We start from the raw sequence: 14,636 nt of genomic DNA on the forward strand, positions 1-14,636 counted from the left end.
TATAGCATAACTAGAATAGATAAAGAATGGGGACCAAAATGATATAGGGGATGGAGTGGCTCACTTATGAAGAAAGGCTAAACAGGTTAGGCTCAACTTGGAGAAGAGACAACTGAGAGGAGGTATTATGATAGAGATTTATAAAATCATGAGTAGAGTGGAACAGGAAAATAGGGAATGTTTATTTACTCTTTCAAAGAGTACTAGAAGATACTTCATGAAACTAACAAGCAGCAGATTTAAAGTAAATTGGAGAAAGTATGTTTTTCACTCAATGAACAATCAAGCTGTGACATTTTTTTGCAAGAGGATGTGGTCAAGGCATCTAGCATAGCGGGATTTAAAAGAGTTTGTACACATTACTAGAGGAAAAGCCCATAAACAATTATTAGCCAAGAATACTTGGAAATTCCACCATTTATCTGTAGGAGTGAGCAAGAAGGGATGGATCTACTCTTTGGGATCTACCAGGTACTTCCTAGTGACCTGGATTGGCTATCATTGGAGACAGAATGCTGGGCTTGATGGATTTTTGGTGTGACCCAACATAGCTCATCTTATGTTCTTAAGATAGGAGACAAGCAACGAGACTGTGGTGGAAGAAGAATGAGGAAAAAGGTGCTGAGAGGCTATGGGGAAGGGAAAGTGAGAGATGAGCCATAGGAGGAAGGGGGAGATAAGAAGGGGGAGGCAGCAGTGGAGAGCAAGAGCAAGAAGGAAGGGAGAGAGGCTGCAGGAAAAGAAAGTGTCCAGGGGAGAGATGAAGGAAAGACAGAAATAAGGAAAGCAATGGAGAAAAAGGAGAAGATTGCAAGGAGAGAAAGACAAAGGGATGTCACAGGGGAGAGGTGGAGGCATGAAAAAAGGGGAGCAAACTCGTGATTAGGGAGATAAACTGCAGAGAAAAGGAAAAGAGAAAAGGTTGGGGAGAAGACAAATATTGCAGAAGTTGAGTAAATAGAAAGTAAGTTATAGATAAGAAATGATAATGTGGAATAGAGAATAAAAGAAGATTGCAGAAGTGTAGGAGGGAAAGAAGAGAGGTTTGGAGGGAGAGAGAGAGAGAGGAAGATGGCCATCTAGGAAAGAAGAAACAAAGATACAATAAAGAAGGCAGGAACCAGTAAAACAAGGACAAAGGTAGAAGTCACAAGAGCAATAAGAATGAAAAGATAAAATAAAGAGGAGGCAGAAAAGAGGTGGAGAGAAAAAAAAAGAGACAAAGGTTAGGAAAAAGTGTATTTAATTCTCTGTCATTTTAAATTTGTTACAGAATTTTGGCTTATTCTTCTTGTGTAGCAGTGACAGTTACACAACAATTCTACTATCAAATTTTCCCCGTGGTTCTTATTAGGTCCCCCACTCCAACCCTAGAATTATTTCCAGCCATGCTGGTCATCTCACTTCTCTAGATCCTGGGTCTTGGGTAAAGGAAGGATCAAGACACAGTAAGTGAGAGGCGAGGTCATGGCATCATTCCAATGCTGCTGAAGGAGGAGTCAATGCAAGGAACAGTACTTGGGCCTCCTGGGAGAGTCACAGAGTGCTACTACAGTCAATAAAATGACAGTTCCCCCATCATCAATATAAGTTATAGTGTTACTAACTAGTAGTTGCACAAGATGTATGTAAAGAAGGTTGTACCATCTTCTATTGCAGAACAGAATGGGATCTCTCTGCCCTTTCTCAGAAACCGTTAAAAATGATCCCAAAGAGAAATGTAAGAAGTTTAGCACACGTACACACACACATGCAGGAAGACGAAAGCCCAGCCAAGAACAGAGATTTGGAAAAATTCTTCTTTTATTGGGTTCAGGAAGCAGAGAACTTTCGCAGAGTGATGACAATCAAGGCCACAATAACAGAGGTGCCCAGAAGAGCAGCGATCACAATGGTGGCAATGGCTCCAGGTCCCAGCGATCCTAAGTGAGATTAAAAAAAAGAAAATCTCAAACCAGAACTGTGGAACAAAGTCATAGAAAAACAAAGCAAAAATATCAAACAAAAGATCCCTAAAAACCTACGTATGCAGAACATACAGAGATACATATTTTAAAAATCCATTCAGTGGGTAAGATAAGATAACTGGCTAATCTTATCTGCTCATCTTTAGGAGAATTATCAGTTGAATATAACAGGCTGTGTGTTCAGCTGAAAATCTGGATAAATTAGCCTGTCAAAAATGTAGCCAGATTTATCAAACTGGTTAGCACTGAAATCCTGCCCTGATCCCCTCCATTCCATCCTACTTACTATATAAAATTTCCCTCTTCCCCTACTGCCTCTCTCTCCCCTCCCCCTTATTCCTAAAAAGGAAACAGATTGTGATGCTATGCACAGGTAACTCCCCTCTACCCAATCCTCCCAGCACCCAAAAATTCTTCACAAACAAATAGTAACCTAAAAGTTCTACTTCCTTCTTTCTAATCAGAATTATCCTCTATACATCACTACTTGAGTTGTACCAATTATCACTGCAATAGGAAAATAAGATTACTGTTGAGGAAAAACACAATGAGCCCTTGTGACCTCCTGCAGTATCAGCTGAAAATGGATAAACAAGTCACTCCACAGCAGGATGTCATCTCAGAGGACTCCAGAAGCTGAATGATAAGTTTTCTGGATACCAGTGAGTACCAAGAAAAATATATTTATCCAAAACATCTGCTCTCACGCCTCCAAAAACTGAGCGGTCCTGCAATCAGTTATCCAAATAGGCCATCTAATACAAAATCAAATGATAATTTTCTACTTGACAAAATGGTTCGGGTGATATATTTTGTCTCCACTATGCGTTTTCTATGCACAGCTTTAACAGATCACAATATCTTTCATATTGTAGATGAATACCCTATCATTTGTGGGCTCCCTCCCAACACAGTCTTTTCAAAACATGGCCCATGTCGGGGGACCATGAAATTACTGACATGAATGATTTTGGCTTGATGCTGACAATTTGAACTTTTTGCTTGTCTCTAAATACAATAAAATCTTGAACCTTATGGACATTATTATGAAGCTTTGATGTCCTTCCTCTTCTCATTGCCCAAAGATAGGAAGATACCAGCATTCTTCATCTTCCTTCAGAGGTGGAAATGTCTCCGCATGACTGTTATTAAACATGTCCTTCATAAAGGTCCAAAGTGGTCCCTTGTCTCTGGCTTCCTTTCTAGGTTCCAATATAATGAGGTAATCCTTGAAAGGCCCTCCTCTTGTTGGGAAGTAGAGGTCTGGGTGTTTGGAACAGGAGGGGAGCCATGCAGGCGTTTCATTCATCTTTGAAGATTTGCCCATTATCTTCAAGAACGTTTCATCTTCCATAGAGAGGGCAAGTTTGTCATCGTCCTTCATAGTTTGGAATATTGCGATTCCTAGATAGTTCTCCCAATCATTTGGTATGAGGGCTTCTACATAGATCTGAGGATGATGACTTGGTTGCCCTTTATGGACAGGAATCTCTCTGACAGAGAAATAGTTCAGACATTAGTTTAATAAATAAATGCACCCATCCTCCAGTACATTAGTGGTGAAGGTATTAACATTGTCTGGTTTATGCCTTTTGTCAATACAGATATCACTTATCACCCATCCTAGTTCAAGGTGATGAGCATAAGAAGTGCTGCATAGACCATTGTGTAGCTCCAGGATATCTTGGCCATGGAGGAGTAAGATTTGAGCATCAGGATTCAAAGGTTGGAGATATTTAGGTCTCATATAGGGATGTTGCCACACTACTTCTGGCACAGTAATTTCTCTTCTATTGTTTAGAAGTTGGTTGCATTTTAAGAGCATGGGAAGAGTGATCTGATGCTGCCATCTATGGCTTCTATCACATATCCCTTTGCCCTTCTCCCTGTTGTCTCTACTTCTCCTACACACATTTTGAGCATGCATGTTAAGCAGGTAAAAGTACTCTCACCTTGCCAGGAATCTGCTGCTTTAGCCATCCATGATGATGTACATCCTTACTGACCTTTCAGGTTGTCCCTTGGTGTATACCGTAGTAGGAAGTTAGCAAGTAGCACATTTAAGACTAATCGGAGAAAATTCTTTCACTCAACGCACAATAAAGCTCTGGAATTTGTTGCCAGAGGATATGGTTAGTGCACTTAGTGTAGCTGGGTTCAAAAAAGGTTTGGATAAGTTCTTGGAGGAGAAGTCCATTAACGGCTATTAATCAAGTTTACTTAGGGAATAGCCACTGCTATTAATTGCATCAGTAGCATGAGATCTTCTTAGTGTTTGGGTAAATGCCAGGTTCTTGTGGCCTGGTTTGGCCTCCGTTGGAAACAGGATGCTGGGCTTGATGGACCCTTGGTCTGACCCAGCATGGCAATTTCTTATGTTCTTATGGCATATCTTGGACCAGGACCTTCTATCATGGTACTCTCCACAAACGTCAGTGCATTAGGCTGTAATTTCAGGTACCACCCTCTCAGATATATTGTTCTCCCTCCAACATGGGAGTAGCAGCATTCTGGGAGTTTAGGAATGCAGCATCTGTGTGGAGGGCTGTAACATGTCTGACATTATTACACTCTGCATACTTAATGACTGCCTTACAATCTTTAGAGAGGTGGCTTGTTGAAGAGGAGGAGGAGTCAGTGAACTCTCAAAGGTGCTATCAATATGCTCGATCTAAGATAAGAAGGGAGCTTCTCTGTACTTGTATGCAACATATAGCTTAAATGCGTTAGCTAGCAAGAACTCTCTGAAACCCTCAGTGTATAATGTTCTGTGCTGTACAACCAATCTTTGAGATGTCTCACTTTCCACTATAGACTTCAGTGGGATTAAACTGAATGAGCTGAAAAAGATTTGGATTTTTTTTTTTTTTTTTTTTTTAGAGGACTGTGCCCATTCAGTTTGGATGACTCAAACCAAACTGAAAATTGCATCATTTGGATCCATTTTTACATTCTGATCATCTAAATGCACGTACCTAAAAGTTAGAATATGTCCATAGCATCAGTAACTTGCACTGTTCCCTCTGATTTTACACATTAAGGGATGTTTTTTCCTGCGACATTTTTGTATATATAAAAAAATTGTAATTGCATAGAAAATTTTCCTAAAAAGATTTAAGTGACTAGAAATTCAAACCACCAGTACATGATCATTCTAACACCTCCTTTTCACTCACCTAAGGCCTAGAGCCTGCTGGAATGCAATTGCACAGGTCTGTATGATAAGAGTATAACTGCATTTGACAGATACACTAACCTTATGGTGATAGTGTTTGTATGGTTGGTTAGGTTTCTAGGTACTCCACTGTTTGAGGCTCTGAAGGACCAGGGTTGTGCACTTCTCTAACTCATGTTAACTTTGGACTCATGACAACACCAACACAGTCTCTAAACCTTCACCTTAATGTTTCACCCAGCTAGTGTATGCTGCTGACTGGTACACACATCACAACAGAAAGCTGTAGTTTTAGGTAGGGTGAGATGAACAAGTGACCCAGCACATACCATCCCCATTGTCCAGATGCAAGTGGGTGGTGTCTTCTGTTGTGTAGGCTGGGAAGCCTGTGATGTCTGAAAAACGAGCTGCGATGGTGGTGCTGTCGACGGGGCCTCCTCCTGAGGGCAGCTCAGGAGGCTCATTCCACAGTGTTGGGACAGGACCCTGAGGATAACCTCCTGAAACAGATATACATCCCTGTCACATTACTGGTAAACTCTCAATCTAATTACTGCCTGAAACAGAGTCTCTGAGCAGTGACACTGCCTCTCTCCTCACCTCTTAGCAGGCAATGTGAGCTTCATCTCGGGAAATGTATCAATCAAACCTTTGATTCACGATTCACGATTGCAAAGTGCAGTTTGGCACCAAATTGGATCAACAGATTTGGGATCAGTTCATAATGAGAGCAAAATCTAAAGATCATGAACTAAATCATTTGTGCCTTTAAATACATTAAAAAAATTAGTGATATTGGGAGGGAGATAAGTCAAAGTCTCTTTAAGTAATTTGTGGATCATTTTTATGATGAACTCTAAACCACATGGATCACAAATATTTTGCAAAATCCCCATGGATCAAAAGGCACTTGGGCACATCTCTGCTTTCCTGCCTGGGTAAGGATTCTGACATCATTCATCTACTTTGTGATGGATATGAATGAATGATATTCCCTCTCCACAGATTACGATCATTATTCATTTGTTAAATCCTACAAACGTATCTGTAAATATGTAGAAGCTTCCTATCTGATAACAGTACCACTGCACTCTGGGGCCAGCTGACTGACCCCCCTGTGGGAGACTCCGGTTACATTCTCAGCTTGGCTATGAAGTCCTGGGGCCAGCTCACCTGACATTGCTGTCAGGTAGAGCATCATTGATTTACAGCTCCGTAGATAGCCATAATCTGCTCTGTCAAGTACAGGAGGTTACTATAGTCCTCAGCCCCATGCAGGATTGAAAGCGACACAAGTAGGGGTAAAAAGTAGGTGTATTGGGGCATAGCTTGGAGTTAGAAAGAAGTTTTGCAGGCAGGATAGGGCAGATATCCTATAATAAATAATCGAGGGCCAAGTTATGAGAAAAACTGAAAATAGGAATAGAGAGATAGAATGAAAGAGAGATGAGCAACTCAAAACCAGCAATTACTGCAAATCACATTGAAAAGATTTTCCACAGTTTCATAAAAGACAGAGGCGTCAGATTTGGCAGTGCTGGCGTCCTGGGTCTCCTTCACCAAGCGGCAGATTTTGGCCATTTTGAAATGGACTTGTCGACAATCATACTTACTTGTAATGGGTCCAGGAAGCCTGATGCTGTTCAGCTTGTTATAACTTTTGTTTGGAAAGCATTCTTAAATTTAATATTTGGTGTGAAGGCGACCCTTGTAGCAGGGTGTCCTGTCCTGATTCAGATAAGATTTCTTTATAGATGATGTAGTGAACCTGCCTGTGAACTCCCACTCAAAGAAAGCATGACCAATACGCTCTGTGCAAGCAGGTATTTCCTGCCATACTGCTCTCCCCAGTGCTGTGGTTCCAAAATAATGTAGGTCTGCTTTATTTGTTTTTCACTCTAGCAATAAAGTGGCTCAAATATTAGTTCATGTGCAGAGCAACTCAGATTGTCAGTTTTACTCATCCCTTACAGTGCTTATGGGTCATATTAAATTCCCCTAACCCATCAGCTCATGGACAGACTTAAGGATTATTCAGCATGGTGCTGCTCCTTGTTGCCAGAGAGGATAGATATATTCCTCCTCTTTAACCTTTCACTGTAAGGCCTGGGAGCCAGCAGAAGCTCCCATTGACTCTTAAGAATGGCTCCCCACTTCTCTTCCCGCTATACCCTCAACTCCTCCACCTTCTGCTGCTGGCATCACCTCTGAAACATCTGATCTTTTTGCCTGAGAAACACTATGCCTGCTCTCACGAGACTGGAAGAACCGCGTGGGAATTCAGGCACTGCATGGCTGAAACTCACTGAGTCGTACATAACAAAAAAACCCGAATAGCTGTATAGAATCAGTGCCAGCAGTAATCATCTGATGATGATGAGGGGGGAATTAAAAAAACTGGGTTGAGAGCCGGCTTGGAGCAGCCGCTGAGAACAGAATGATGTAAATTGACTGGCCAGAGAGGTGGGTAGGGATTGAGATTGGTTGGGATGGGGTTAGGGAAAGTATGTTTTGGGACAGGGGTGGCCAACTCTAGTCCTCGAGAGCCACATACGGGCCTGGTTTTCAGAATATCCACGATGAATATGCATGAGATAGATTTGCATGCGTGGCCTCCATTGCATGCAAATCTCTCTCATGCATATTCCTCATGGATACCCTGAAAACCTGGCCCGTTTGTGGCTCTCTAGGACAGGAATTGGCCATCCCTGTATTGGGGAATCAGGGAGTGGGGGAAAGTAGCTGGGAGGAGAGGGTTGGAGAAGACGAGCTGTGGAGGAAATGTATGGGGGAGATATATTGGGAAGAGGGAGAGTGTGAGGGGGAGAGAGAGAGTACAGCAAGGAAATGGGCTGGGGGGGGGGGGAGATAGGCTGAGAGAGAGGTGGTGAGGGGGAGCAGATTTCATTTTAAACAAGTTGCTCTGAGGCAGCCTGGCCAGCTGCATCATCCGAGGGAACCCCTTTCCCTCTTCCTTCTTGGCTAGGCTGTAGCCACTTTGTCCGGTAATGGTGGTGGCTTTCATATTGAAGTTTTTAGCAAAGTGACCCCAACTGAAACATAGCGAAGAACACTGCCTTAAATACTTCTTTCTAGTATAATTTTAACATCAAGCATTTTGAGATCCTGGCTTCGCTAGATAAGTCATTAATTATCTTACTCAGAGTAAAGCTCTGGGATTGTAAAATATGCCCCTTCTCCCCAGCTTTGTGAAGGAAACGACTTTCTGACTCATTTTCTAAAAAATGCTCCCGCCTTTCATAGGGTACAACTCAGTGGCTCTTTTGTGTCTGAAAGTCACAATATGGACATCTGTTCCATTCATATGATTAGCTCCAGTTTCATAGGAGTTGTAAAGATAGATACTTGTCTCTCTATCACAAATGAAAATGCTCTCATAGTCCTTTCCAGGAACTAAAATAAGCTCAGTGCCTTCTCCCTCTGCCATGAGTTCAGGGGCTCCTACCCTCTGCTCACCACTGATCCTCACACAGCAAACACCACCGCAAGATCACTCCTCGCTTGGGTCATGTTCAAAAGGGTCTCAGACCGCAGGGGTTCACATTTATCTAGGCCACAGGGACCACCCAGACAAAAGTCCAATTTAAATTTGAGCTTTAATCAGAAAGGGACCCAGGCCTTCTGGGTTTATAAAAGAACTGGTGACAATTTCATGTTTATTACAAATCTATGGCCTGGAATAGAAGGGGCTGGGTGGTCTACATTCCCATTGATGCCCAAATCTGTGTTTTCTTGACCTATTCACTATCACTGGTGAACAATGCTGAAATTAACAGAATATTCACTATAACCATTCAACCAATATTCTAAATGAATGACGTTCTTAGCACTATCTTTTTTTTTTAATCTCCTGCTCATGTTAGACTTACAGGGCAGTTGGAACTGGGCCTGGGATCTGGTGCTATGTGCTTCCATTAGAAGCTACTTGTGGATTTTTCCTCTATTTCTCCCCTTTCAACTCACTTAGCCCAGTCACTGCAGCAATGGTCTTTGGCAGGGAACCACACATCTGACCACTGGGTGTCACTAATGTTTAATGACCTAGACTCCTTTCTCCTGAAAGCCCCTCCCTCCCTGTAAGAGCTGTGAGCACCTCCTTCACAGCAACCTTATCCCATCCAAGGAGCAGAAGACTGGATCTGGGAATTTTACCCAGGTCCTCCGCATAGCAGTGCAAGCTCTGCCATCGAGTCCCCGAGCAAGCCCTTTGTAGCTTTATCTTAATTACTGTTTCTATGGAAAATGTATAACAGGGATGACCACCAGGATTGGGAATTTCATGCCTCCATTATATGCAACTATAGCTTTGTTTGGTGCCTTTAACTTTGCATATCAGAGCAATTTAGCAGGTAGAAAATGAATGTCCAGATGATAGCAATCATTACTTCTGAAGCAATTTTTGAGACAAAAGGTCCTATTCTGACAACATGTAATAGTAAATGGTTCTTGAGTTGATTGCATTGAAGCTGGTTTCAACAAAGATGCACACTTAGAAAACAGTGAGCCCAATATTCAAAAAAAGCTGACATCCTAAATATAGACCCCCTAAGCTAGGCACCTATTTTTTTTTTTTTTACCAAACTTAGAAGCGTAAGTTTTCAGCTTAAACTTCACCTCAATTTAAGATCCTAAAACTTAGGATCCTTAATTTAGACCTGCTAATCATTTGCCTAGATTTAGTATCCTAGGTTAGGTGCCTAGTGCTAAAAATCAGTTCTAAGCATCTGTTTCCCTGCCATAACTCCTACCCCCATAGCCAGCCACTTTTTAGGATTCTAAATGCAGGATCCTAATGAAGCAAGGAGACAATTTAGGAATAGCCCTAGTACAATTCCTAATTTAGAATCCTAACTCAATCCCCTTTCAAAATCGACCTCACTAGTATTTCTAACACATTGGACACACCTCCACCTCATATCATTTGCAGTACGTGAGCCTTGTTCTGAAACACATGCAGCCATGTCTAGATTAGCATGTCTGCAGCAGAGGGACCGTCCATCATGCTGGAGACCTCCCAAGTGTGGGCTTTTTACCAGAGCTGTCCAGAACGGAGACAGCTCATGGTAATTTCACATCACTTGTTGCCAGGACGTATAAATAAAAGGACCTTGGGTCTGTGGTTTGTCACTGACTGAGGATCAAATGGTTCTATCACGGCATAGCACTGTCTGTATACTTATAACATCTGATGGGATCAACTTCTTGAAGCTAATGATGCTCATTGCACATCTCATGAATAGATGCAGGCTACGCCTTAGGAATATCTTGGTCAGATTTTAATTTGTGTGTAAACACCTCTGAAGAGTAAAGGGAGAAGGTATGTCAGGAAGTGTGACTCTCACAAGAGTAGAAGATTAGAACACCTCCCATTCCCTGGCTGATAAATCTCCTGAACATCCTGTTTGTTTAGTGCATTGGATGCTGACTAATCAGAAAAGAAAGAAATATGCCCTATTTGGTGATGCTATTTATGTCTTACAGTGTTCCCTCCCATTAGGCTCTGACGTCTGAGACACCTTTGTTTATCTATAGCTGTATCCATGCGTAGACTCAATGCCCAATTGTGTTGAGAAGGCCGAGGTCAGAGGCCCCTGCACCAACTGCAGACATTCCACAGGCCTCTGACAAAACTCACACCTGACTGGTAATGGCCAAGCAAGGCCAGGGAAAGGAAAAGCAGGAAGCTCTCTAAAATCCAGAATAAAACTCACGTGACTCAGAATAAAAGCAGCGCACTTCATGCCTGCACCCCCCGTCTAACTCCCACTCATTTTATCCCTCACCCTAGAGTTGTCATACTGTATGGCCTTGCTTCTACTCTCTCTATTTATTGTCCCTCTCCGAAAGCTAAATCATGGTCCTGACCATTTTTTTTGTTTTTTTTGTTATGCACCAATATTTGCAGTCAGTCGGAGAACTGATGAGAGTAGTCTACTCGCTGCTCATGCTGCATTGCCTTGGACTTTTACTACAGTGCTGCTTGCAAATTTCCTAGAAGTTTGTGTGAATGCATTTGTGAACATTTCTGCAAGGCCTGGAAAGAAAGTGAGAGTAAATGAAAGGGCTGAGGTCCAGCTCCTGGCCTGCGCATCACTCGCGATGTAGCAGAGGGTAATCCGTGAAGATTGCAAGATTACAGCTGTGTGCTCGAGCGACTGCACTGTTTCCTTCGCTGGTGAATTAGAAGATGGAAATGAAGGGTGTGGGAGTGATCAAATGACAGACATCAATTCTGCAGGGAAACAGTCTCCACTTGCTATTCAGGATTAGCTCTATTATTGCACCCCCAGATCAGAATCCCACACTTAAAGCAGAGCCACTAATCTAAAACTTCAGAAGCTGCTCGGTATTACTGGAGGGTTTTAGACCATCAAGAACAGACTGAGGAGGCAGGGACTTCAGATCCTCTTATCTCAGCACACCCTTCAACTATTCCCTGTATGTGCAATTCCGCTGTAGTGCAAGAATCTCTACTTTGGCAGCAGGGTTGTACCTACAATAAGGCAAATTGGAGGACTGCCCTGGGACCCGTGCTTAGGGGACCCCCATCTTTCAATGTTCTCCAGCACAATCTTTTTCCACTCGCTCCGTGCCCAGGCACAATGTTTTCCCCTCCCCTCAGCATGATCCTCTCCTTCCTGTAGGAGGAGAGCAGCACTTCTTACCTGCATCTGCCTTCTCCTCTGCTAGCTTCAATGCACAAGGCTCTATAGCCTTGAAAGACCCGCTGGCACTACACGTTCAGACTTCAGGGTAAAACTGATAGCTGAGGAGGAGAAAGGGGAGGGAGGCAGGTAAAAATGCTGCTCTCCTGCCAATTTGTAGGAAGGGGTAAAGAATCATGCTGGGAGTGGGAAATGGTGGTGATGAGGGACAAGGTTGCTCATGGGTATTGGGACTTGGGAAGAGGATCGCATGCCATCATACGACTACCGCAAATTACGAGGACATTCTTGTATCCTTTGTCAGCAATTTATTATTTGCTGCAGGTCCCATGCCCCCTAGGGTCGGCACAGGACCTGTGGAAGTCTGCCACTATCATAGGATATCAGCCTCTTCTTACACATCAAAATAAACTCACTGAAAGCCTTCATGCTTTCAGTTACTGCCAACCAGCAGTGAAATCCTTTGATGTACAGTCAAGAGCGTTAATGTATTTATAGAATGTCATGCACCAAAACGCCTAATCCATGTATTCTATTTTCTAAATGTGAGAAAAAGTTAACTTGTCATTCCATTGTATTGGATGTGGCATGTATAGGTAACATTTGCTTTTGTGATTTTCCAGTCCCCAGGGATAATCTCAATGTCCCGGACCCCTATTTTCTTCTCTCGTTTCACCACATGGTTAGCCCACTGGACTGCTGGGGTTCCACAGATGAGGAAGCGGACAGGCCTCCAGCACCCTAGGTACACAGATAGAATGAAACTCCAAGAGCCTTAGTCTCTTTCTCTCTCCAACTCCCTTCCTGCTGCCAAGAAAGATTTGAAAAATCTCTTCTCCATACAGTGGGGGTAAGAAGGGGGTGGTAAAAAAAACTTCCTCCCATCCAAGAATAAAGGAAAACTTCCCCAAACAGTCCTTCTTGGCAACTAAAGTCACCCCTTCAAATGGACGCAGTGCAAGGCAGCTCCCTATCCTAATGTCCTCAGGCGGGGGTGAAATAACCTCCTGAGCTGGGTGGAGGTAAAAAAAAAAAAAAACAAAACCAACTATCAAAAGGCAAAAATGTATCTTCTCCTCACACCGAACAATCCTCCTTCCAGGTCTCTGAAAGCACTGGCAAGTAGGGCAAAGTCCTATCCCTCTGGAACAGGCTGTGGGGGCCCTGAATTTGGGGAACCACCCACATAACCCCCACTCCTTCCAAAATCTACAATCAACCACACATTGCTTGGGCTCAGCCTGGTTTTTATACTGTTGAGCTGACCAATCCCAGCATCCTGGCTGAGGAAAAATCATAGGGCTGATCAAAAAAGTGCCCACAAATTCTCCCAAGCACAGAGAAAGGGAAAATAAATGGTAAGGGAACAAAATACCCCTTACTTACATATTATGTCTCAGTTGAAATTTCCTTAAATAAATACTTAGTGATACCCCCAGGACGACAACTGTTAATGCTGCCTTTCCAAGGTTACAACCATGTAGTGCATACATTTCAGCTTGAAGAAACCTGAGCAATCACATGACGTCTGGCTCAATACAGTGCTTTGGTTTTTTAACCAATTGCTGGAATTATTCAATTGTACTTTCATATTTTAGTCTTAATAAAACAAATGTCAAGGTACGATTAATGAAGACTTGGCAGTCTCTTCCTCTCTTTTGGCTTCAAAATCAACAGTAAGACTATGCATCATTACCACAGAATTCAGAAGTCACACGTGATTAATTTTATCAATTGCAATATATTATACTAACCTTAAGAAAGATATTATATATAAAGAAGTCTTGTGAAGCCTGTGCTGCTAGGTTGTGAAGAGCAGCCTTTGTCTCACAAGGTTGGATCGCGCTTGTGTTCTTGTAATGATATCAGATCACCCTCACATTGTCAGCTGGACTGCAAACCCCAACTGTCTGATCTGTTGCTAGCTAGATTATCACGGGGCTTCCCAAACCTGTTCTGGGGACCTCACAGTCATTTGGGTTTTCAGAATGTCCACAATGACTACGCATGATGTAGACCTGCACACACTAGAAACCCAGAGTATGCAGATTTATCTTATTCATAGTCATTGTGGATATACTGAAACCCCATGTGGCTATGGGATTGTCAGGACAGGTTTGGGAAGTGCTTCTCTATTAACCTGTAATTCAGGCATTAGGATTCCTTTAATCAAAAGGCTTACAATGGGATCCAGAGAAAGTCAGCAAGTATCTTGTAAAGAAAAGCTAGAGCAGAGGTGGCTAACTCCAGCCCTCAGGAGCCACAAATAGACTTGATTTTCAGGATATCCATAATGAATATATAGGGCCTCATGAGGTTCCTACTAAGTTCTATTCTTTTCCTAAGATTTGGTAGGTACTATATAATACCACCTGCTTTTCCATTCTATGTAGACTGCTGTAGTGTGTATAAAAGGCAGAGCCCTTTGTTGTGGGTGTGGATTTTTAGTTGGGTTTTTGAATATAGGAACATAAGAATTGCCAGGCTGGTGAGACCAAGGTCCTTCAAAGCCCAGCATCCTGTCTCCGACCGTGGCCAATCCAGGTTGCAAGTACCTGGCACATCCCATAAAGTAGATCTAATTCCTGTTATTCACTCCTGGGCCTGTTCTCTGCTGCCTGAGATTTCGAGTCACCGGCCAATAGAGTCATGAGACAGAGCCCTGTATGCTCACCCAATGGACCCCCTTGTGCCCACGGGTGAAAGCAGCCCTGCTGCTGACACCCCCTTAAGGCTGGATACCTAAGGTAACAGCCCCCTTTGCCCCAGCTCTATATCCAAGACATCTTAATTAAGGTATGAAAAATT

The 14,636-nt window shown here is 42.8% G+C and overlaps 1 protein-coding gene across 1 annotated transcript in view; it reads right to left on the minus strand.

The window, feature by feature from the left end:
• Positions 1-1,806: 1,806 nt before the first annotated feature.
• SNORC (secondary ossification center associated regulator of chondrocyte maturation) overlaps positions 1,807-14,636 on the minus strand; it is a 32,826-nt gene continuing 19,996 nt past the window's right edge. The window contains exons 2-3 of the mRNA XM_029616916.1: positions 5,472-5,642; positions 1,807-1,922 (exon numbers count right to left, since the gene is read on the minus strand). Coding sequence (XP_029472776.1) covers positions 1,813-1,922; positions 5,472-5,642 — 281 coding nt within the window. The 3' untranslated portion in view covers positions 1,807-1,812. The remainder of the gene's footprint in view (positions 1,923-5,471; positions 5,643-14,636) is intronic.

The sequence above is a fragment of the Rhinatrema bivittatum genome, chromosome 9 (assembly GCF_901001135.1).
Source record: "Rhinatrema bivittatum chromosome 9, aRhiBiv1.1, whole genome shotgun sequence".
NCBI classification, from domain to species: domain Eukaryota; kingdom Metazoa; phylum Chordata; class Amphibia; order Gymnophiona; family Rhinatrematidae; genus Rhinatrema; species Rhinatrema bivittatum.